Raw genomic sequence first — 25,069 nt, 5'->3', positions numbered from 1 at the left:
CCGCAACTGTCTAACAAAACTTTGGTCTGAAAAATATACCCATATTGTAATGTACTGATTAACATGCAACGTTCATTAAAGGTGCATGTAATGGGGGGTACTGCCCAACGTGCAACTGCAGAGTCCTCACTGTAATCACTTGTCCTTGGCATCAATAGTCACCCATATGCATGCTGTTCACTTCACCTTTTAGTGCAGCATCTTGTTATAAGCGGAGTACCGTGCCAAGTGTACTACTCATGCCAGACATCATTTACTGACTCCCGGCACCCAACATATAAAACTTCTAGAACTCTTCCACGACTAGTCATCTCAACAAAATAGTCATTTGCCTGTAACAGTTCATCTAGTTTAACATGTAACGTTTCCCAAATATACATGCAATATAATGTGTAACGTGCAATTGCAGAACCCCCAATTGAAATCCCTTGCCCTACGGCTAGTGTGTCTTGCTATACACCTTGCTCGCTTCACTTTTTTAGAGCTGCGTCACCATATTAGTTGACCGAGTCCCTGACAAAACTCCATCCTCATACCATCAAACATACTTTCACTGACATACTAATCACAACACCCCACACCAAACGCAAAACTGCTAAGTGTATTGCTGCAGTACTATACACCCCTGCCAAATTTGGAATGTGCCTGCAGTTAGTTTTATATGAGCAGGCAAGTTGTCTCTCCTGAAATGTCGAACTCCCAGACACCTCAAAGTGCGTTTGATGCCTTGACAGTGGCCGTTAGGCAATATACAAATAGCACAACAAAAGATTCATGTTACAACACTGCCATTACAGTCAATGAACTTTTTTGTTCCTTGTGTCAGTTTGATACTTCGTTTCATGTTTTAGCATAGTAGAAAGAAAAAAGCTCCTACATTAACTGAAAATAGTTGTCATACTTCATTAAATATACTTTGATTAATATACATGAAACGTGTAAGATGTCAAGTATCTCGCGGTGATGGCGCAAACCAATAATGGATGGGGAGGAACGGAACTACCTTGACTGATTGAAAATATTAACCTTTAATACCAGGTAATCCGTTTATATTCAGGCCCGACAACTATCCTAAATCAATCATTGCATATAAACAAACCTTAAATCCTGAAGACTTCATCTGACGGGAGAAGACATTTTGTTCTATTCTTGATGCCGATGTTCATCTAAGCCCCACACACAAGTGAAAGAAACCAATAGCGACAACAGCGGGTAACATGATTTTATTTTATACAACAAACTTATTTTCTGCAGTCATTTATAACACAAAAGGAAATAACAAAATACATATAGTACAAGAAGTGCGCATAATACTGAAAAAAAATGAATTCCCCAAATGGGAGGCAGTTCTGTAAACTTCCTGATGAGAAACTAGCAGAGATCCTGAATTCCCTACACAGGGAAAGGGCACCAGTCATGTAATTCACACATATGGGAGAGAAGTGTGTTCTAAACCAACTAACGGGGTACAGGTGTGGTGGCGGAACCCAGGGATACCCAGAGAGGGGCAGCAAGAAATCCCTAAATATTGAAAGGAGTCAATCCGGATACCCCAACATCGGGAACAGGCGGCAGTCCTAAAAACGACATACAAGAAAAGTACATCAGTCCTAAAACCCACACTGGGAAAGTGCATCGGTCCAGAAATCACCACAGAGGAAATGTTCATCAGTCCTGAAATGCCCGCATGGGGAGTGGAGGGGCAGGGGTAGTCGCCATGCATTGAAGTGAATTGTGAAACTCCTGGACTTAAAAAAAGTAGACCTGAATCATAAAAGCCCCATCTAGGGGAATGCAGTCGGTCCCAAAATCTGAAAACGAGAATGGGCACAAGAGGCTTCAGAAAAGAGATCAAGCAAGCCACCAGCCACAGGTTCAGGATGCAAATCTGACATCATGACTCCTTTAGAAGACACAGGCAAGTGCCCAAATGCAGCCCATCAGAAACTGCAACAATAGAGCATATGTCCCCAGACTGCAGGACTCAACTGCATACACACTGTGGGCAAGGAAAGTAGCAAACAGAAAAAAACCTACAGGTGTCAATTATGTTGGGATATGGCCCAGAGGGATCCAAGTGATGCCAATAGGGGCTCTGGTGCACACTGGGCTTATTGTCTGCTCCTTCTCCCATCCTAGGCAAGTTGCATGGCCAGGGATGGTTTGTCATGACTAGTCGGAGTGGAGCACCTGAGAAGCAGCTCACACACTAACGTGCTGTTTAATGGCTTAAAATACAGTATAGAGAATACACAACCCCTTACACGCTATAAAACTTGTATAAGCCAATGAAACCAGCTGCAAGCTTCTGCTCTGCATGAAGTGCTATACACAGCTTTACTGATGTCAGGATGGGGGGCTGGATATTAGTTTTCTACAATTCTTGCATAACTTCATCTAGAAGCTACACCCTTTGATTCCATACTTAATTCATGCACAAAGGCATTAAGGTATTGCTAATTGACAAGACGGACCCCCCTCAACTTTTTACTTTGATTTATCAATTACTTCTACGCGAGGGCAGGTAAATTCAACACTGTAGACGCTTAACCCAGTTTTCTTCATTAGAATCTGCAAGTTCTCAGATGTTTGCTCAGGGGATCCCTGTTTCACCTTTTAAAATAACCCCTGTGGTAGGAAGCCGCCAAGACTGTTTGTACACACGCTACAAAAGCCTCCAGTGGTTCTATGCAGGTCCAGACAGCACAAGCCTGCACATTAGGACATGTGTAGGCCAATCTGTCCTCTTGTGTTCCAAAGAGATGGCTGCCATCCTTGAGCTCATGGTGTGGTGGGGCTGCTGGTGGTGGGTGTGGACCCATGGAGATACCAGTCAGGAGAAACTCTTTACCGGGAAAGTAACATTCTCGCTTTATAACCCAGTCTTGGTTTAGCATCCGCTCCATCAGTCCGCACACTGAACAGTATGCAAAGGGAGCAAAACCTGATTGGGATGAGCTCCAGCATACTTCCAAGCAAAACAATTGGATCAAATTGGCCTATAGCTCGAGGCAAAGGACCAGAAACGTTATGTGCCCGAGCAGAGCTTTTAGGGATTCAAATCGCCCTACTAGGAATGTTGCAAGACTAGGCCAAACCCCCTTCATCATTTGCTTTTTGGCTAGCTTTGGAAACCATCAAAAAAGCTGTTCTTGCAATAAACCCTTGAGGAACCAATTCTTGTTAACCATGAGTAACAAACGTACAGCCGTTGGGTGTGACAAGTAATGAAGTTCTTACACATTTATGCCTTAAACTGTTTACACTCAGTGCCACATAAGTACCCAAGGGGGGAAATGGTGGCTTAAGAGTGTAGAATCACAAAGGCTTGTAGGTCGAGGGGAAGGATTCAGCACAACACGTTTCATGTCCACAAGGGCAACGGGCACAGACCTCAGGTCCCAGTTAGTCTGGGTGATGGACATCTAAACAGATTTTCCAGATGGGTCGGGGAAAGTCTCCACATCTTGTTTATTTTGGCATTGATAGTGTCACAGGATTAACGGTAATTCCAGAGGGACTTCTACTCCCGTGTGGACTACACACTTTCCGACATACAGTCCAGGTACAAGATTTAACTCCAGTTCAGCGTTTACGTGCATGTGATGAAAGTAGACGGTCTTTTCCCGATCGAGTGAACAAGGTAGGATAATGTTCTGCATTGCGGATAAAAGAGCATCCGTTCATTTTAACCTTCCTGTGTCCAGCCATGTACGAGTAAACCGCTGGGTGGAACACACCCACCCCCACCCGGCAAGGACGGGAGGGTTACACTAACCCTAGCGTAAGATAGCTAATATTTTCAGTGCCGTGGCATACAATCTGCTAGTGGAACACTTCTTACTAGCCTGCACCACGTCCATTGCAGCTGCAGGAAGACAAAGGTGTAAATGTAAAAACTATGCCCGGACAACACTAAGGAAATTACATCAGGAAAGACCAATTCCTTAGGAGATCCACCCACTGAGGCAGAAGGAGAGGTGTATGAAACCAGAACTACTTGCTGCAGTCAGAGGATTCCCCCACCACCCCCCAATCAAGCATAGTTAAAACCATGTCAGTGGATTGTACTGCCTTCTTGAAGTAACTGAAGGAAAGCCTACTGTTAACACGATTAAGAATGGCGACCATCAAGCTTTATCCCAAAAATCGAACGGAAGATAGTTTTCTATTGTTTGTGTCCATTACTCTCCCTCTTCAGATTCAAAACACAGACTACTCCAAGGTGCACAAAGAGACCTAATAAGGCTATACTAGGCCTAATTAGACCCTTGACAGCACAAGTTTAAACCACTATATCAGACGATCCAGTTAACAAATTCAAAGTTACAGCAAACAGGTGTACACGTTCCCAGGCGTGGTTCCTGGACGACGATACAACAGGAAAAGCACAAGGCATCGTCCACCCCCAGGGAAAGGTATCCGCCACCTTTGGCACGGAGTGTACCCTCCTTAAAGAGGCGAGTGGCCTTCAGTAATCTAGGAGGGTTGAAAGGAAAAGAACAAAGCCCTCAAAAGTCTGAACATATCTAAGCTTTTGCTAGAAAAGACATGTGGCCTTCGTAGAGAAGGTCTGCTTTGGATAATGCCAATGTTCTAAAGTACATTAGGTTATGTGCATACATTGGGTTAGAAGTGCTATGCAGAATTCCAAAACGGTACTAAATTCTGAAACACGCCTCTCAATGATGGCGTGTGCCAGTGACATGTGTCATGCTGGGACTTGCCCTTCTGAAGGGGGGCGTTCTGTAACAATCAGCTTGTAATTATTACAGTTAAATAGCAAAATGAATATTGCCTGTTCAAAAACAGTGTTGAGCATTATTAAGTGCCTCGCTATGTACTCATTGACCGACCCTCCACTGTGAAACCAATGTTGCCAGAAAGCGGAGAGAGGGTGAGGGGCAGGGTAACAGCTGGGCCACTGAGCAAGAAGAACATCAAATTATGTGCAAAGGGTCAGCCCCTGCCCCTCTCCACCAAACGGAGATGAAACTGGTGTGGGCGAGCCACAGAGACGGGCAGCAGCGGAAGCATCCATGACAATCCTTGTCACCCTGATGGAGACCAGCGCCGTGAAGGAAAAGTGACGAGGATGGTCAAAAGCACGAGCTGACCAATGAACATAGATAGAGCTGGGCAACGTCACAGTCACAAGTTAACGTGACCACATAGCCAGAAAGGAAAGAATGCATTTCACAGATAACGAAAATGCACGCTCACTGCCACTTGATATCAGAAACCTTAACAAAACCCCTAGGCAGTGTCTTGCAGAGGCATCATTAGAGGTCAATATGAAAAAGTGGTCAATATGCCGGAGGTACCCTTGTGCTTACTGCTGGAAATTTGCACAATAGGTGGCTTTGAGGAACTAGCTCAGAGCCGAATTACACCCCAATAAATGATTGATTGGCGGGAAAGAATGAAGAGTCTATAGTAGTGCCACCAACAGGGGCCTATCGTTGGTAGTGTTAAACGAGGACATGGTATCCTCTCGATAGTGGTGTCAGGCGGGCTCCCTTGGTCTGTGATACTGTCAGACAGGTGCCCCAATTCTTTAGCAGTGTCATGTATGCAATGGGGTCTTTCTGAGTGCTCCAGAGTACCATCTAGAGGAGACCCCTTCAGCTAGTGCTAGAGGGAGATATGCCATGAATGGCACCAGAGGCCAAGGCTTGCCCGCCGGCACGTACCAACTATAAAGTTGCAAAGCAATAATACTGCAATACAAATGCCGTAAAGGTACCAAGCATGGACACAGACCAGCAAAACTCATCACCGGAGGCATTTGCCTTTGTACCAGGCTACTCTGGGACCCATGCCATCACAGGCCATCCAACACTTTCTGCTAATACTTTCGATTGAGGCAGCCACAGTATATGGCATGGGGTAGCCAAATACCCTTTTGGCTGAAAAGCCAGCAAAATAACAAAACCACAGCAAATTTTTTCCAGTTTGCAACATTCTAGATTTCATTTTTGGCAAAAGGTGAACATAAACTGGTCATGCTATTGTATTCTTGCCCTGAACAGGAGAGTAAAGGCCCGCCCCTAATCAGGGTTTATGGGATGGTAATCTGAATGTACTAAAATCAGACTATGGGGCATAGATTACAAAAAAAGAAAAAAAAACAGACTTCAATACCACCTCATTTATCAAGAGACAACAAAGCGTAGACAACCATTTTGGCAATTTTGAATTAGGGAGAATTAAATGGCACCAAGGGGGGGGGGGGCATCAGTCTCCTCCCCTTTACATGGCAAGTTGTGTCACCCATGTTGTACTATCTGCCAATAGCTATTCGACAGAGCGAGATGATTTAGGAAACATTCTTGCATAACAATGGCAAGCCTACTGGGCCTTTATCTAAGCAACACACGGCACCACAGGCCATTATGCCATGACTGGATTGTGTCACGGAGGTCAGCAATACGACTTGCTACCCAGCTGAGGTTGTGCCTATGCCTGAACTCCATGTGAACCCCATGGTCAGCCACCTCCGTAAAGAGGTTACACTACACCTTTGCAACTTCCCCGATACTTTGATCCAGCTTCCATTGCTCGCCTCTTCCAAACAAGTTCACCCCCCCCCCCCCCCCCCCCAAGTACCGGCACCCCCGGCCAAAGGCTGATTAATGCGGGCACCTGAAAATTCAGCAAACAAACACATTCCACTGCTGTTAAAAGACTAACACACCATATTGTAGTACTGAAATAAAAGCACAACAATAATACAGACGTCCTCAAGCTACATTCAGTCAAGATTGTCTGTGTGGAAGGGGACGTGTTGAAAATGCAGAAATGTAGCCATCTGCAAAATTGATTCCCATCGGACTGCAGAAGGCCCCTTCGAAACCTACATTTAAATCCTACGCCGCCCTGTACTTGTGTCCTGGAAGGGAATGTCGTTTGGCCAAACCTACACCACATCTGATCAGAGAGCTACCGGCTGCTTAACTGATGCCTTGGGAGTCAGCTGGGACAGAAAACGGGGCCGGTATTCTTAATGCACAATAAGGCTGCAGGGTGGAGAAAAGGCTTAAGGTGATGTGGGACTCAATGCCCCTATTCACACCAACTACCTTGCCCTGGCCCAATTGCCACCTTTGCCCAATAGCGGGGACACTGCTTCAGATCATAGCAATAAGTGTCCGTTTTCCCTTTGCCCCTTGCAGGATCCAATGGATATGGATCCATAATAACCAGCTGTGGCAAGTGAGCGGTGCGGGTACAGGAAGCCGCACAATATTGCCAGTGTGCAGTGACCGCATGGGACAATGTTTTCGGGGGAGGGGGGCTTGGGGGAAGGATGCACTATAAACCGCTTATAATCAGTTGACGTTTGGTATTCCAACATCATTCCAGATATTCCAACATCATTCCAGATATTCCAACATAATTCCAGATATTCCAACATAATTCCAGATATTCCAACGTAATTCCAGTTACTCCTCGTGCTTTGTGAAAGGAGGGAGATTGTCACCTCCAAATCTTCACATTCACTTTAACTGTTCAACGTTTGTTCTTATCAAAGGGTTCTTTGTCTGACACACATCAACAGGAGATGTAGGCAATACTCCCACAGTGCCTAAACCGCTAACAGTCGAAAGTTACTGTGTGTGTTCCACCGGTTATCCTTTGAAAATGGTTTCCTTTACTGGTTCACTTAATGCACAGCGAAGGCGGCATATACAAGACCAAGGAAGCGATGGCGCCCTGTACTGGCATCACAAATGTGGCACTTGGATGTTTGATACACTCACTCAGCCACAGCTGTACCTTCCCTCGCATAGAGTGGCATCTAGGACCCAGAGGCAGCCAAAAAGATGCGTGCCTTAAAGGAGAAGTGTCTCCCCTGTGGCTGCCTGGGGCCACTGGTGATGGGGAATAGCATCGCTCGTGGAAGGAGGTGGCCAATAAGGACAGAAGAAGACCACACGAGCCGCAAAAGCCTGTTCAGCATTCAAATCTTGTGTACCCCTTACCACTTTAACAATACATAATTGAGTTCATAATTTCGCCATGAAAAAGCAAAACCGACACCATCCCTCCATAAAGTGGGTAAACTAAATGTTCAAGTTGATTGGATGCATTGGGAAGTTCATGAAAAACAAAAAGGATTATACAAGCCTAGGGTTGGCTGCCACTTCAAGGGCAAGCTCCAAAGGATACATATACAGAAATTCTCAAGACAGTTTTATACTTTGAGGTATCATCCTCTCCTTCACAAAATACAAAAAAAAAGCTGGTTACTTCTTCCTGGAAAGTGCCTTGCGACTGCACGGCTCAGTCCACTTTGCCACCAATGGCTGCCACAGGTCCAGAGGCCGCCAACTCCAAATCCCCATTGAGGTAGGGCGGTTCTCAAACGGCGCAGAAAGCAGCACACTGCAGGACAGCCAGAGCTAGATTGATCAGGATTGTACGAGACAAAGGGGGGTGGGGTCGGGCTATGTATTTATGAAGTGAGTGAAGCCATACAAAAATACACATATCCCACAATTAAAAAGTCCGGCCAACTTCCTCGCATTGCAGATGGTGCCTGGAGAAGTAGATTAAGGACATTGCTTATAATACTACCTCTGCCATTCGTGTCATTTGCCAAGCAATATATATCTTGAACAGAGCAAGGCAGCACTCCAACTCCATATGGGCAATGTCTCGAAGCGTTTTCCGCAAGTGGTCAAAAAATGCAGCCCTGCAGTCTCCCGTGAGAATGATTGGCTGGGGAGATGAAAACAGAAACAAACGTACAAACAATCCCCTGACGATGGCTAAAGAAACAGCATTTGGCTTAAACCCCTTTCGCAGGGTAGTGGTTATAGAGTGATTTTTCCCAACTTGAATTGTCCACTCGCTTAGACCAACCTCCCCATGAAAGCAATAGCTCCCAGTGGACGAATTTTGTTGGTCGAGTCATCTGATCCATGAGAGGGGCAAATGTTCAAGTGGGGTCAGGTGCCAGTAAGCGTTGACAGCAGGAGTCAGCAAAATCCCTCCCTCCCCCCACCTTTTGTTCACTTTGATTGGTTTGAAGGTTCTATCGGATTGGCTGCTGCTTCTGCTGGGGTGCCAACATCCCAGCCTGTGTAGTGTGCGCATCACACACACACACAGGGATCAGGTGTTTTTGGTCCTGCTGGATTCATTTGCCAGAGTAGACTTGGATTTTGCCAGATGCAGCAAGCAGGCTGATAATCTGAGCTTCAAAGTCTGCATCATGTACCCCCGTTTTCCTGAACTCGCCAGCATAGCGATTGTTTTCCCAATAGTGGTGCCAGTTCCCTCGACTGTCAGCCCCAAAGCCGTAAACATTCACCTGAAAGACAGAGAGAAAGAAGTTGAAGATGAAGTAGAGCTAAAGACATGCCTTGGAGAAAGTTTGAACATTGGATATGCATCCGGCGGGTGCAATTTGGTGCATGATGAGGGCATAACCGGTCTCAGTGTCGTTTGGCGAGCAAGCAGGAGCACAACTTTACACTAAAGAGTAAAGGATGAGGAGGACTGACCACGCAGGGGAATTCTTTGTGACCGAGCTGCTGTGCGTCATGTAGAACATATGGGCAAGATAGATTGAGGGGGCAAAGTCTCAGGTTAATAAAGCATGCCTTGCACATGTGATCTGCACCACATTTGACTGGTGACACAGGGATGGCTTGCAAAAGGACCTCACCTCATCACAGACATGGAGGGCAAAGAAGAGCACCAGCATCCCGGTGGATGGGTAGCGGCCATGGTGCTCTGTCCAGCGGTCATGTATGTACTTGAAGAAGGCAGGATTGTATATCTGCACCTGGGAGAAAGAGAAATAATTAAGAGCAGCAATTGAGATTTCTTTTTTTATTGTGCATATTAGCCTAAACAAATTTCGACTTAAGATAATTAAAAAAACATAACTTGAAGTATGTCATTTAAAACATGCAAGCCATATACAAACAATTTCCATGTTTTCAACCACAAAGGAGAAAAAAAAGAAATGTAACCAGAGAAAATTAAGCAGAGCTAGATCATAAAGTAAACAACGAGCAAAGAGAAAACTGAGGGCGAAGGCAGCATTCCAAAAGATAGATTCTCCTCTTACATATCCAAATAATAACATGATCAACCAGTTTTAGATTATTGTGTAATTTAACCACTTCCATCGACAGAAAAACGTCATTGCCTGAAATAATTCTCTCCCAAAGATCGTCAGGATCTGGCCATTTCTCCCTGCCAAAAATCTCTGCAATCTCCCCTGAGTTAAGTCCCTTGTACCAGAACAGGACAACACAAGATGTTTCCTAGTCTGTTTGATATTCCCATCATACTGTTGGCATATGTCAGAAGGAAAAGCAAGCTTATCACGAATATGCAAGATTTCCAAGGTTGGTAAAATATTTAGTTTTAATCGAAAGAAATTCATCCTAACCTTAAGGTCCGGAATTTTCTTTAAATAGGTTGGAGGGACAGCTCTAAGTTTATCATAGAGAGAAAAGTTTGTAGCTAGCTAAACGTACCCTCTCAATGGTCCTAATCCAGTCTCTTCTCTTCATAAACTCCTCAGATCTTAGAGGGTTGGTGCTCATAGTGTCAATATCCGACTCCGCTGAGGCAAGAATATCGGAACATTTAGATTTAAGTGTTTCCAAAAAGACCTTGTCCCCCTGTATCATTTGACAATGAACATCCTCAAAGAGTGTCACGTTGAGGGGCACTAATCAGTCTAAGCAATGAGACCCATCTCAATTCCATCGATAGTAAGAGAGAAAGGAGGCCCAACTCATGGCCAATAAAGGCCATAGGGATAGAATTTGGAAGGTTAAGAACTCTTTTCCATAGCCTTGCCTCAATGCGTTCCCAGTTCATTTCAAACCCTTCAATATTGCACTCCAATCCAAACAGCAAGGATGGTACAATCTTCCCCACATCGGCCTTTATGAGGAGGGTAAGTGTGAATTGACAGCATTTTAGATGGATATTAACCATATGGGAGCCCAACCTTGTAGCTTCCAATTCTAAGGCACTATTCAATTGAGACATTAGTGGGGGGGTGAAATCAAGGGCAAGGCATGGGACAGCCCAAAGGATTTTATACCCACTTGGATTGTTTGCAAACTAGCCATGCAATGGTGCCTCATACTGCCCCAATCCCCACTTACACAACCACTACACTTTCCTTAGGTGTCACCCAACAAATGAGCCACTAACAACCTCTTTGCTGATGCAACCCCTCCATACTATAACACACGGGAGTAACTACCTGAATCAAGCTCTCAATTACCAGACGTCGAAACCTCTAGAAGCATGTGACAACCACACATTTAAATTGGTTAGCCAATCTGAATGCTGGATTGAATTTGCCACATTGCACTCAACCCATCAACATTCACTTGGAAGAGGTCCTGCATAACGGGCATGCAATAAGCCTCACTGTTTATGCCTGGCAGTGGCGATTCATCAATGTCATCCTTATCAGCAGTCAAGGTGGAACCGGCCATCTATATACATAGACACAAAGAGGTTACACCCCAACACACTACCTGCTAGCAGCAGCCAAGAAACTACACATCTGGTCTAGAACATCTGGGTGCAAGGCTGTGGGGATTAAAGGAAATCTGCTCATACAAAATGTTCCCCTTCACGCAGACCACGGTTTATGAACACTTTGGGACGGAGGTAATTCGGATGCTGGTGGTAATATAGCTGTTTTTTTCCCCCCATGGCTTGGGGGTGCCAGATAACAGAATTGCCCCGGGCCAGTGATGGACCACACCAACACCACCTCACCATCCCCGACCAGCTATTCTGGTGAGGCGCCAAGCAACCTGCAAACGAAAAGGATGTCGATTCAGGAGATGGGCCACAATACTGAGTTCCAGATCTTAAATAAGGCACAATACACCACAGGGGGAGTTTTGTTGCCCTCACAGGCCTTTATATAAAAGCCATCAACTTATTAAACGGGAAAGTACATCCACTTTCTTTAATTCAACACTTGCCCCATTCAAAACTTCTCATTGTTTGAGAATGCATTCATTTGAGTAATAGCTACTCTCTGCACAAACCCATTGCTAAATGAACTTTGAACAAGTTCATAATCACACCTACTATGGGCACCAGATTTTCCTACCCCAACCTCCTTCACTCCGAAACTTGCATTCCCATTGTAGAACCTTTCCATTACGTATCTTTATAGACCCCTGGCAGCTGCAGCCTGCCCTTAATAACCCATACCTTACTTATCTGTCTGTCAACCATTACTAACTTAAAGTCGCTGCATCACAGTACCTGGTGTGTTGTAGGTGCACCAGTAAAAGATGATCTTTTCCTCCTCTTTATTTCTATTCTCGTGTGTGTTCCCCGTCTGCTTTCCTCCCTCAATTATCTCTTTCAACTGCCACTTTTCAACGGTTCTTCCCTACTCCAGAACATTCTGCAGGTAAGTCTATTGTTATGGGCAGGGGAGACCTGCCCATTGTTCCACAGTCCAGTGTTCCACAGTCCAGTGTTCCATGCGTGCCCCCCCCCCCCCAATGGTGGGGAACTTCATATGGTCAGGTAAGTCCACTGTTAAACACAAACATATTTTACCATAAATAAACATGCTTTTAAAACCCCTTTGTGTCGTGTCTTTGCTTATATATTTATTGATATATTTCTCTATAACCCCCCCCCACCATCTTTAAGGGCCCCATTTGGGCCGGGGGTTTCAGTAATATACTAAATCAAGCAGATGACGCGAAGCAGCCTGGCGTCACAACAGCTTTCCATCATCAAGACTGGAGTGCATCAGAAGAGCCCCTGAGCTTCCGACATGGACTGCGCACCTACTGCAGTCTGCCCACTCAACTGCCAACATCCAATAATCCTTCCATATTATCTATAGACCTGAATTCAATGGGGAGGGCTACAGAGAACCTCTTGCTCAGCAAAAACGGACCAGTGAAATTAAAGACCCGGCCCACACTTCAAAGGCACAGCATTGGGTCCAAGACTATGCAAGGTAAGAGGCTGGTAAGAGGAAACTACTTACCTTCTCCTTGTCCACCCGCAGGAAGGCTTTCACAGGTGCGTAAGTGCTGTTAACGGGAGAAAAGGCATCATTAGTAAGAGCAGCAAGGGAGGGGGAAACATGCATGTATACACAGGTGCATTGGGAAGGTGCCACTACCAACATGCTAATTCCCCATGGAAGAGCATATTTGGAGCAAAAATGATGCAGAATTTCCAGCTTTCAAAAGCAGAGCCTCATATGGAGAGGGGTACTACAGCCACAGCCCGCCTTCATTCCCACAAGGACCCTGACTGCCATCAACAGTGTCCTTACATTTCTGTTCTTAGACTTTGATGCACTTTATCATACTACATTCACAATTAAATTCATATATCACATAATCATCAGATATATACAAGATTTGTTGAATGTACGTAATCAGTATATTTCATTGAATTTCATTTCATAAAATGGTTTCATAAAACTTAATTTCATAGAACCTTCATAAAAATGAGTACCAACTCCTCAAGTCATTTAGAATAGATCATAGAGCTGTTAGCTATATTAAATACAAATAATAAGAGGCAAAAGCGCGCTCTCGACATACCACCTTACAGAGCATGGTTCATAAATCATCATAACTCGACAATGCATTAGGCAGGGTTCATGGTTTCATCATTTTATCTACCTTTCCGTATTTTAAAAGTTCCTTCCAAACATTGAAAAGCGCAATGTGCATTGATTTATGGCCTGAATTCAGGCAGTAACCCCAGAATGACTGTCTTAATACTATTTGGTTCGGAGACAAACCCCCAGTCTACTAACATAATGGACCATGTTCCTCCGTTAGGACATGCTGGGCTGTATCCAGTGGTCCGAACCCACAGGAGCGGCAATACCTCGCCTCCTTTGGAATTTCCTGCTCCAGACCGAGAACCGACAGGCAATTTGCTGATTCTCAGGAGGAGCAAGAATCTGCACAAGTCAGGGGAAAGGCACACTAACAAGTATCCTTGGGGTGCTTTATAGCTATGTACAAGTTGTTCCATAATAATGTGATAGCTGGTTAAAGTTGCTAAAATGTACATAGTTTTTGCACCAATCCCATTGCTCGATTTTACGGGCCGCTTTCCTAGTCAGATCACGCAAGCTTCCCTCCATCACAGGCTTCCAGCCCACGTTGGTAAGGTCGATAGCGTTTCAAATTTAGTCGAGGGTGGCTGTTTGCTTAGTAGGTCCAAACTGATGCAAGGTTTTAATGACTTTGCGACTGGTCACTATCCTGGAGAGCCTATAAAACTCATTTGCATGCTCTGCTAATAAAACTAGACCTCTTAAACTCACTAACCATAGAAGCACTCAGAATTACAGCCAGACAATGGTGGAAGAGCTCTTTAGACCACCTATCCAGAGGGGCCTCAAAACCCTTTGCACCCACTACCCTGTGAGGGCTCAGCGATTCTACCCACTTATTCTGGGGGCACCCCACTCAGTCATCTGTGGCCCTGCTATTCTGAGGGGGTTCATAGTTTAAAAAGAAAGAAAAGAAAGGTTGTTCTCCAATACAAATCACTTGAAAGCATGTTTCAGATATTTAGTGGTTAAAATTACCTGCATTAGGTCAATGTAGATTTGGTCTACTCATTTGAGCGAGTCCACCACACACATACCAAAATATTACTAACCTAGTAATCTTCCTATGGCTTGTAACTGCTTAGCATCAAATGCTTTGCTTAGTCCATCTAGTGTTTGGCTGGGTGTATAAAAAAGATAAATGTATTTTTATAGCTAACCTATGTGTACAGGAACCCATGATTCTTCACACGATGTCCTCAGATTGTTTTTCTGACCAGTCTGAGTATTATGTTATGAATGTAACTGGGTGTAGGTAATGGTCTAAACTGGGCTGCTGCTTGCTGGTGGGGAGGTAGCGTGGGCACATGTGATTATAAGCAGATACAAGCCACAGAAAGAGTATTAGTGGGTAAGCAATATTTGCCTTCTTGGGTTTAGGAATCTGCTTAGATTCACGTGCTTTTCATAGATTAGCAAGCAATACCTGTTGAAGGTGGTGAACTAACAGAAGGTACAGTAGAGAAAAGATGCTCAAGCACCGCCTGCTCTACCAGTGAATCACCTCTTGCCAGTGCGTCTACACACTAGTGTAGAGTGAAAGTATGAGCTGAACTCCACTGGCAGCCTTGCATATTTCTTCCAATGATGAATTGGCAATAAAGGCAAATGTTGTTCCTGTGTTGCATAACGTTTTCTGTGTCAGTGAATAACAGTTTAATGCACTTGACAAATCATCTGGCATTTGTGGACTTGGTTGCAGGGTCCCCTTACCGGCCTGCTGCAGAATGGACTAGTTTTCCTTATAGATTAGTTTTCTTCAATGTCAAACATTTCAGCTCAGCGTACATCTAGTGTGTGAAGCGCTCTTTCTCCTCTACTCTTTGGGTTCTGGAAGCAAGAAGGCAACTCAATGGATTGACTGACATAACATTTAGAGAGGTATTTAAGTGAGAATCGAGGGGGAGTTCTCCAAACCATCTTGTGCTTATGAATGGAGACAAAGTATTCTTTACAGAAGAATAAGTGAACTACAGGCTCTTTCTAATGGATATGACCGCTATGAGAAAAAGCGGTTTGTATGCAAGGTGTCTTGCTGTTACTTTACTGTACTGTACACACAGAGCTTCAGGCAGGAGATTGTGATCAATGCATTTGTAGAGATGTCGGAATAGTACCCGCTCAATAGAAAGTTTCCACAAGAGTGTTGATACAACCCGCCTGGAAACCCAGACTTAACGGGACCATAAATTTACATAACTGCCGGCGTGTTTCAATTTAACGCATGGACATCAGCCATTTAAGACTGGGATTGACCATTAACCAGCACACTTGAGGCCAAGTGGAGTACTTACCATTTGGGAAATAAGAGTAGTCATAGTTTGATGTACCTCCAGATAAGAGCAGAAGGGGATTCATCCCACTATATCGATCCCGCCTCCAAAAACTGTTAGAGGAGATCACAAGGCTCACCCTATCCACTTGTGGGGCAACACACAGTCTGTAGTTGAACCCCGTCCTGATGAAGGTTGGCTAAAATCTATTGGGCAAGAGATGAGCTGCCCAATTCGGACTATAACCAAAACACGTGACGACAGACAGATCTCCTGTAAGAAATACAGAGGGACACATCTATTAAGAAAAGGAGTTTAAGTTTCTAAATTGTTGTTTGATATTTTGACACAGTGACAATAGACATCAGTGTTTGTGATATTTCAGTGAATTGAATGTATGAGACTAGAATGAGTATGATTGATGGGGATACGTTGTGAGCTTATTTTACAAACTGTTTATGAATTGCTTGTAGAAATGAAATAAATATTATATATTGTTTAAATACTGAAATCACTGTTTCACTATCCTGTCATCTATAATCAATTGGTCCAATTCTTTTGCTTGACCTATATACTCACCTGGGAGGACCATAGATAATTTAACAGGTACCCTTTTATTTTTATACATATTGCAGTTACTTTATACAACGGCTCAAAAGGAGCCTCCATAAGGCTTTGCAGAATTGTGTTGAGACACAGGGAGGTGGATGCCCAACTGGAGGGTGGATTAGTTTGTTTAACTCCTTGCATGAACGCCTTTACTACAGGAACATTTCCGCCATGACATTTTCTGTTAAGATGTCTGGTGTGGCAATAGGAACCTTAAGGGAATTAAACCCCAGCTCTGAATCTAACAGGCATGTTACAATATCTTTTAATGTGCAGTCAAAAGGATTGACACCCTAAGTCAAAGCATTTCCACTTGTTGAAACAATGTCTGGTGTTCAGTTTCCTGGCTTCCCTCAGTATTTCCATGCATCTTGTAGGTACTTGTAAATGCCAAAACTCTGACTTCAGGAGCAATGCTGCGATGTTCATTGTTCATGGGCATGGATGTGTTAGTTGACAATTTTGTTGCATTAGTAAGTTATGTACTACCTGGAGTTTCACAGGTAGTCAAACGGTAATCCTTTGAGGTGGGGGTGCCATGTTTGTCTTGCCCACATTTCTACATTTCGGTAGGAAAATATCAACATCAGCAGCACATGAGTATTGTGTCTACTACCTTGAGTCGAGGCATTGTGGGCCGAAGCATATACACATATCCAAGACCAACGCATCCATAAAGCATTCCCCAGTGACCCTTTCTCTGGGTACCTCGGAGCAAATTTGTGGCATTTGGCATTCAGGGCTGTTGCAAACAGATTCACATTTGGCAGACCCCACATCTTGAAAATTTGTTTTAACGTGTGCCAATTTCCCATTCGATGTTTTGCTGAAGCACTTTACTTGCAGTGTCTGCCAGGAATTGTAGTCTCGAACATACTGTGCTTGCAAGTACATTCTCTTGATATACCAGTGTCATATACCCTGTGCTACGAGCAACATGGTTTTATTTATTTTATATGCTGATAGAGTGCTGAAAGCCCGCAGGCATCAGGCAGAGTGAATGCTGCCTCGCTTTTTATGTAGGACCTTGCTGTGATGTTGCTGGTGTTGACTAATATGCTCTTGTTAGAAAAGATTAAAGTGCCATCTTCATAGCTATGAGTTCTAACGCATCTATGTGTTCCCTTGCCTTTTTGTGACCATGCTCCTTGTGCAGTGAGCACTTGACGGTTTGCTACCCAGCCTAGTAACTCGCTATCTGTTACCTTTGCTTGTACTGGTGGGGGTCTAACTGGTCTTCATTTAAAAGATTTGCTTCTGTCCACCAACGCAGAGGACTTACTACCTCCTCTGAGACTACCACTAAATCTTCCCATTCGTCCAATACCTGTGACCATTGTTGTGAGAGCTACTGTTAAATATTTGTATTGATTGAGATTTATAGAACTGAACATTTAGCATGTTTAGGCGTGTGTGAGGTACTATGTAGATTCATTATGCCATCATGCCTATGATTTTCATTACCCTTCTAACCGTTACCTGGCCAGGATAACAGGGGACATGTGCTAAGATTGCCTATACCCTTTCTTGGGATAGGTGTTCAACTGCCTGTCCGGTGTCCAGAATAGCGCCCAGAAACATGGGCAAGAAGCTTTTGCCTCGCTGATAGTGGAACCCAGATTAAATAAAAGGTCTTCTGTTCTTGGACTGTTGTGCAAGCAAATCTCTAGTGCCTCTCCTGCTATGAGAAAATGTCCAGAAAGGGATATACGTGAATGTTCCAACAGTGAAGATGTGCCACCACTACCGCAAGCACTTTGGTAAACCCACCAGGTGCTGATGCCATCACAAAAAAAAAAATATATATATATATATAACAGTATGCATCTTTCATGTCCAACGTGGTCATGTACATTCATCTTCTGAGAAGTGGGATGACCTCTTGTAGTGTGGTCATCCTGAACTTTAAGGGTTTACATACTCGTTTGCTAGTCTAAGACTGGTCTTTTTGTCTTGCCTTTTTTTGGAATTAGAAAGCGAAGCAGTGCCCCGTTTTACCTGGTTTTTGGGTACTGGCTCAATGGCGTTCTTTAGGAGCAGAGCTTTGACCTTTCTTCAGCAGTTCTAGGTGGTCTCACAGCATTTTTCTCTTGTGCAGAGGTAGATTATGCAGCTTTCCTAGTAACTCTTTGCAGTAGCCTTGGGCTACTGCGCTTAACACCCATTGATCTGACGTTATCCTCCCTTCCCCTCGCCCTGATGTGTGGGTGTATGCAGTTATACATTGTGCTACTGGAGTGGTATGGGGGGCAGCTGTAATGTTTTGAGAAGGACAAGCCCCTACCACTAGATTGTCCCACTGGCCTGTTTTCTGAGACCACTGCTCCACCAGCCACTGTTGTATTGGGTGCTTCCTGAGGCAGGATTAGGGGTTATAAATCTGCACAACACCCTCATCACTTACGATATTCAGTGGGGCCCAGCTATGAACTCCCACAGCAACAACCTGATAGTCTATACATTCAGCTCCTAAATGGGAGTACTTACAATATTTGAAGGACACTCCTGCCTCTAATAAAACACCTCTGCTTTTCTACCACAGCTCTACTCGGACCACTAATTTGTCAAGTTCTTTAATCAAACATGAAACCCTAAGCCAAGCGTCTCTTAATTACAGTAGACTGGTTCCATGTCTTAAAAGACAATCGCTGCACAAATGCCATGGTTTTGCCGGCACAATCATGTAAAGGATGAGGGGGACATGCAACCCCCGCTCTCCTTAAATGGTATAATGGGATACACCTTTACCGGGTTTAACCATAGCATTTTTGCTGCAATTTTATCACCCGATATCAGTAGACCTCGCTATTATCCTTCGAGCTGTTTCTGCCACATCCAGTGAGTTTTTAATGACGGCATTAGCTTTACCACTTGATCGTTTAGGTGCTCCATTTCATCCCACTGGTCTCTGCTAGATCAAGCCATAAGGGGCGGTAGCGTTTCAGATGGAGTTCATTTGCTGCTGATGTTTGCCTTCTTTGTCAGTGTGGTACTTGCGGTTTGACAGTGGTCCTCCTCCCAGTTATTGTGTTGTGGTAGTGACCAAGTAGTCTATTCTGAAATGTCCCCTTATGTAAAGTGGATCACTGGGGGCTGGCTTGTATTTCCCCTCTACGCGTGGGTTTACTGCTTCAGTCTGTACTGGGTTAGCCAGTGAAGGAGTTACTCTTAAGCAGGTCCTCAGCAGAAGAGGCAGTGGAGGGAGGTTCGGCCATATCATGTGCTGGTTAAGTATCATCATCTAGGTCTAGGTTATTTCGTCCTCTACAACAACCACCAGCTCTGAATATTATTCTTCCTCATGAAGATGCTATTAGGGAGCGCGAGGTGTACCCCCATAGAGTGCAGGATATGGCATATGAAAATTATGCGAATAGGAAAAATCTGAATGGTAATCAGTATGATAAAGTGAGACGGCCTGAATGTTCTAGTGATCCAAGTCTGATTGTATACTATGTGTTTGATGATGGCTATTATCCCATCTTAAATAGATCATATATCTTGAACTTGTTTAGAGAGATACCAGAATTAGCCCTTGTATCCTCATGTGATATTCAGCAAGTGGACTTTATTGATCCACATAGGATGGACTTTATGCGTCTAGTGATTGCATCGCCTATGGTGCGAGCTCTTATACTCGAGGAAGCTGGGGCTCTGCAAAAGAGGGGGTTTGACACGTATGAGTATGTTGATTTTGGTGAGAATACACGAGAGAGAAACGCGGAGCAATACCCCCGAAATAATAATACAAGAGAGAAACAAAGGGTGATGACTCAAGTAGGGGGTGAGCACTTAACTCTAAGTGAAATGGACGAATGGAGATGATGGCGGTCTCACTTCGAGATACTTTGGAACAACTAAAAGGTATGGGTAAATCCCTTTAGCGATGAAAGTTTTTTTAAATTGATAGCTTGGAATTCTAGAGGACATACACACCTGGTACAAAACAAAAAAGTATGTATGAATTTAGAGAAATTTGACTTTGTTTTGTTACAGGAAACTTGGGCATGTGGACCACTGCTTTGGGACGGTTTTGTTGTCCTCTGCCTGTCTGGCATGAAGGGCATTAGAGGTCACCCGAAGGGTGGCCCGGCGCTTGCGTATCGTAATGATCCAGATATATCTCTGATAAAAGAGACACATGTGCATGAGTCATGCCAAGCGGCGAATTTTAAAATCATAACCAAAGAGGGCATTACCCACCTTATGATCATTAATATCTATTGGAATGATGCGGAAAATGATGATCGCATGCTTGAAAAACTGTTGTATGACCTGAATACATTGCTAGATGAATGGATAGTGTCTACCCCAAACGGTTTGATAATTCTAGCAGGCAATTTAAATGCGGATTGCGATGTAACAAGTAGCGAAAGAGCAGCGAGATTAAGTGGGTGTTGCAACCAAATAAGGCGATTACATAATAAACAAAATAGAGGAGCCTTATGGTGTAATTTTGCAAACTCATGGGGGCTGACACAGTTGTTTAATGACAAAACCACCTGGAAGGCGCGTGGGCTTTCCTCAATTATTGATTTTATTTTCGCAGGCGAACATCTAATTGGAAATGGGACCAATATGCTTGTGGAAGATAATTTAGAAAGTGATCATGCAATGTTATCAATGAACATAAATATAAGGAAACAAAATAAGCTTACCAAAGTATATTGCGCCCAAACAACTGTTAATGTCAGAGGTTCGAGAATCAAGGTGGAACAACCAACAGCCAGAATAGCGCTAAAAGATAAAACTCATAGGCACTCCTTTGATTTTGAGATCAAGTTGCAAAGGGCCAGGTTGAACAAGGATCTCAATGCCATAAAAAAACAAAAGTTACTTGTCGAGGATGCCGGGGAACAATGTAGACGGAGACGACAAGCTTATAGGAATTGGAGGCTGCATCATCAAGCCCACTTATTAAAGAAGGATGGTGAAAAAATGTTGAATGCAATGAAGGAAAGAAATTCGCGAAATTATTGGGCCATCATCAGTAGTACGGAGATTACTCAAACTCAATTAAACACTAATCCCATTAGTGAAAAGGTATGGTGTGAATACTTTGAGAAGTTGTATGCTTGTTCTGGTAATGGTGATTTTATGCTTGAAAAGATGGCTTGTCAATGGTCCCTCGATGTTTCTGTGGAAAAAATACTATCCATAATAAAGAAAATGAAAGCCTCCGGTACCCCGGGACCCAACAATTTGGCCATGGTGTTGATAAAGCAGAACGAAAGGTTGTGGGCGAAAATACTCCATATACTATTTAAAAACGTAATTGAGACGCAAACTATGCCAGTTTCCTGGAAAGTTTCATATGTAATTCTGATCTTTAAAAAAGGGAACCGACAGAGTACGACTAATTATAGACCAATATCTTTATTAAATATCGAGACAAAGATATTTTCGGCCATAATTCTAGAAAGTCTATTAAACTGGATGGAGGAAAAAGACATACTAGATGTCCGACAGATGGGTTTTTGTAAAGATTTGGGAACCGATGCTGGGGGTCTAGTAGTTACAATTATGCAAAATCAAAGATCTAAAAAGGGGAACGGCCCCATATATGCTGCATCAATGGACCTTTCGGCAGCATTTGATACGGTGGATAGGCTACTTCTATGGCAGAAATTGGCAATGTTAAACATAGAGAGTGGCTTACTCTCCATGATTATTCACCTATATTCAAACACAACTCTAAAGGTTCGACTTAATAATGAGGGACTGATGTCTAAGGAAATTCATGCAAAGAATGGCTTGAAACAAGGCTGTGCATTGGCAGCAATCTTATTTAACTTATATGTCTCTGGAGCGAATGCTAGACTGGACCCTGCGGGCCTATTAGCCCCCAGGGTCGGTGGAATTGCAATCAAGTGGTTGGCCTATGAGGATGATTTCATTCTTTTTGACAAAACTAAGATCGGTCTTCAGAGGCTTATTGATGCTTTTGTTAGCTTTATAAGTGATCTGAAATTGAAAATTAATCCGCAGAAAACAGTGGTGATTAACCTAGGAGAAAGTAAAAAGAAATGTGCAAATCCCGTTTGGTTTGTTGAGGGTACTGCAGTCCGCCTATAGAACGCATTCAAGTACTTGGGCTACTCTTTTGTTAGCAATATGTCATATAGTTTTGTGAAACAATGTTTGGAAGCAAAAACCATTGATGCAGCAAAACAAATGAGTTATCGAAAGCAAGTATGGTAAATTTTCCATGAGTGCCTGTAGAGATTTCTACCTTATGAAGGTGGTCCCAAGGCTGTCATATGGTCTTGAATTCTACCCAGAGAAAGAAGCTTAACAGCTAAAAAGTTTTGAATCAAAAATCTGGAAAAAGCTATTTTTTCTGCCAAAATGTATACCGATGGAGTTAATAAGATATGAGTTTGGCTTTAATTCATTAAAATGTTGCATGGATTGCAAAAAAGCGATGCTTTACAGAAAATGTGTTCTTGCTAAGCAGAACTCAATATATCAAGTCTGTAGGAATGATACGGGGACATACATGTTGAATTTGAAAGTAGAGGTGGAAAAGATCCTGAGTAATATGGGTGTTACTTTGAATGTCCTCTTAGAAAGACCTGCTAAAATCAAAACAATGATTAAAGCCTTCAATTGGGTTGTGAATAATTCTGTAATAATAAACTCAAAATTGTATGTGCAAGTATTATCGGTTTGGAAATGGTTCCCCGTACCTGAGCAATATCTAGTAAAATGTCCTTCACGGAACCTGCGACATAGTATAATGAGATTCAGAATGAATGTGATGAATACCAATAAAATATGTGCATTAAGAAAATTGACTCCACAGAATTTGAAAGTATGTAGATTCTGCATGTTCGAAGATCTTCCTGAATCTTTGTCACATTTGCTGTTAGGTTGTACCATGCTAAAGAATTAAAGACTTGCTTACTTTGCGGAATTTGTAATTGACACCTCGTGTGTATTTAGAGAGCAAATTTGGTTTGAAATGCTACATGGTCGTAATATTATATTAAAAATAAGGGTGATAGCGTTCTTGGCAAATGTATGCAAAGTTACATAGAAGGATGGAAGTCTGGCATGGGTGGTCACACGGATATATTCTTGGGAAACCTGATCAGGTGTAAGCAGTTAGATGGAAAAGAGAATTATGTACAGTTGAGGTTATCAACTCTGGATGAGGAAAAACCAAAGAATCTTTACCATAACTTCTTTTAGTAGAAAGAAAAGAATTGAAGACTTGCATGTGAGTCTTTTTATGAATGTAAAAGTCTATGCAGTTGTCGTGAGGAAAATGCTTACAATATGTTTAAAATTATGTTTTAAGATTGTTGTGTTAAATGATAAAATGTATTTTTGTACAATTTTATGTTTTGATAATGAAAATTTGTAAAGGTTTTTTCAAACCAATATACAATTAAAAAAAAAAAAAAAAAAAATTCTTCCTCAATTATATTCTCGTCCTCGTCCATGGGATGGTCAACCTGTTCTGGGAGTAGTTTCATTTTTGCTGGACTAGGCTCCACTAACATATCCACTTTCCTCTTTTATGGGAGTTTGATGCAAAATGCAATCTTTTCTGGCTTTTTGCGACAAATAGTTGCAAGCCTTTCTTCAGATCAAGGTGTCTTGTAAGCTGTCCTGTTAGGTTCTCTTTAACTAACCCCCAGTCTTCCAATTCCCCCTCGAACTGCAAAGATGAAATAGTACCCTTCTTCTGTATTGCAGCAGAAAGTACTTTTCACTTCTACTGATGGCCAAGAAAATCAGTGTTTTGGGAGCCAAAACGTCATTGGAACTCTATTTCTCTACATTAGTCTTTGAGCGGGGTTCATATGATTTGTTTTCGACATAAGCGTCAATTGCTTGGGTGTCAATTTAGGCCTTGGCATTCAAACAGACTGTTCCGCTGTCTGTTTAGGTTTCGGGGTTGAAACAGACCGATGGGATGTGTCCCAGTTGAGTGTCTGGACTGTCTCAGGTTTGTGTTTCTCATCAGCAGCCTTGTGCACACCAGAGGTTATATCTACAGTTCAACTGGATGACGGTTCTACATAGTGAGGGCCAGCTGTGAGGTAACATTTGAGGTTTCCTCCAAGTCTTGCTCTTTGGCGTTGCTCGCAAAGCCGATGCCAGTTTCTTCGGCCTTGGGTTCTTCAGTTGTAGCAGTAGACTCGACCCAAAGACTTTTTCGCCTACATTGCATAGGCTGCCCACTATTTTGGTTGATACTCCGTAAGCTCTACACCGGGAGTCGTCATTATCCCTTGGAAGATCGCTATTGCACACCCGGTGCATGTTCTTTCCAAGGAAATGTTGTGTTGCTCTACGGACAAAATTTAAATGGAGTATTCTCCATCTCCAGCAAGAAGAATATTTCTTTTTTTTTTAAATCTAAAAAAACAAATCAGTGGGGTTAAAGGCATTCTCCACTCTCCCCATCGCCTTTTAGCATGATGCACTTTTTGGTAGGATGTCGGTCGATCACTGCCACCCTCGCCGATTGTCTTGGAAGTCTATAATTATGGGCCTTGACGGATTAGAGTATTCACTTGAGAATAACAGTCTCGACGCATGAAGGATTATGGGTACCCGCACACCT

The 25,069-nt window shown here is 43.2% G+C and overlaps 1 protein-coding gene across 2 annotated transcripts in view; it reads right to left on the bottom strand.

Moving 5' to 3' along the window:
- Nucleotides 1–1,207: 1,207 nt before the first annotated feature.
- The window catches only part of ST3GAL2 (ST3 beta-galactoside alpha-2,3-sialyltransferase 2), a 339,116-nt gene continuing 315,254 nt past the window's right edge, over nucleotides 1,208–25,069 (bottom strand). For both annotated transcript variants that reach the window (XM_069655010.1, XM_069655018.1), the window contains 3 exons: nucleotides 13,016–13,061; nucleotides 9,677–9,796; nucleotides 1,208–9,319 (listed from right to left, as the gene is read on the bottom strand). In XM_069655010.1, coding sequence (XP_069511111.1) covers nucleotides 9,146–9,319; nucleotides 9,677–9,796; nucleotides 13,016–13,061 — 340 coding nt within the window. In that variant the 3' untranslated portion in view covers nucleotides 1,208–9,145. The remainder of the gene's footprint in view (nucleotides 9,320–9,676; nucleotides 9,797–13,015; nucleotides 13,062–25,069) is intronic.

This window comes from Ambystoma mexicanum, chromosome 1p (genome assembly GCF_040938575.1).
Source record: "Ambystoma mexicanum isolate Mex_15411 chromosome 1p, UKY_AmexF1_1, whole genome shotgun sequence".
Taxonomy (NCBI): domain Eukaryota; kingdom Metazoa; phylum Chordata; class Amphibia; order Caudata; family Ambystomatidae; genus Ambystoma; species Ambystoma mexicanum.
Note: the sequence above shows the minus strand (reverse complement) of the source record. Positions and strands in the feature narration are given on the sequence as shown.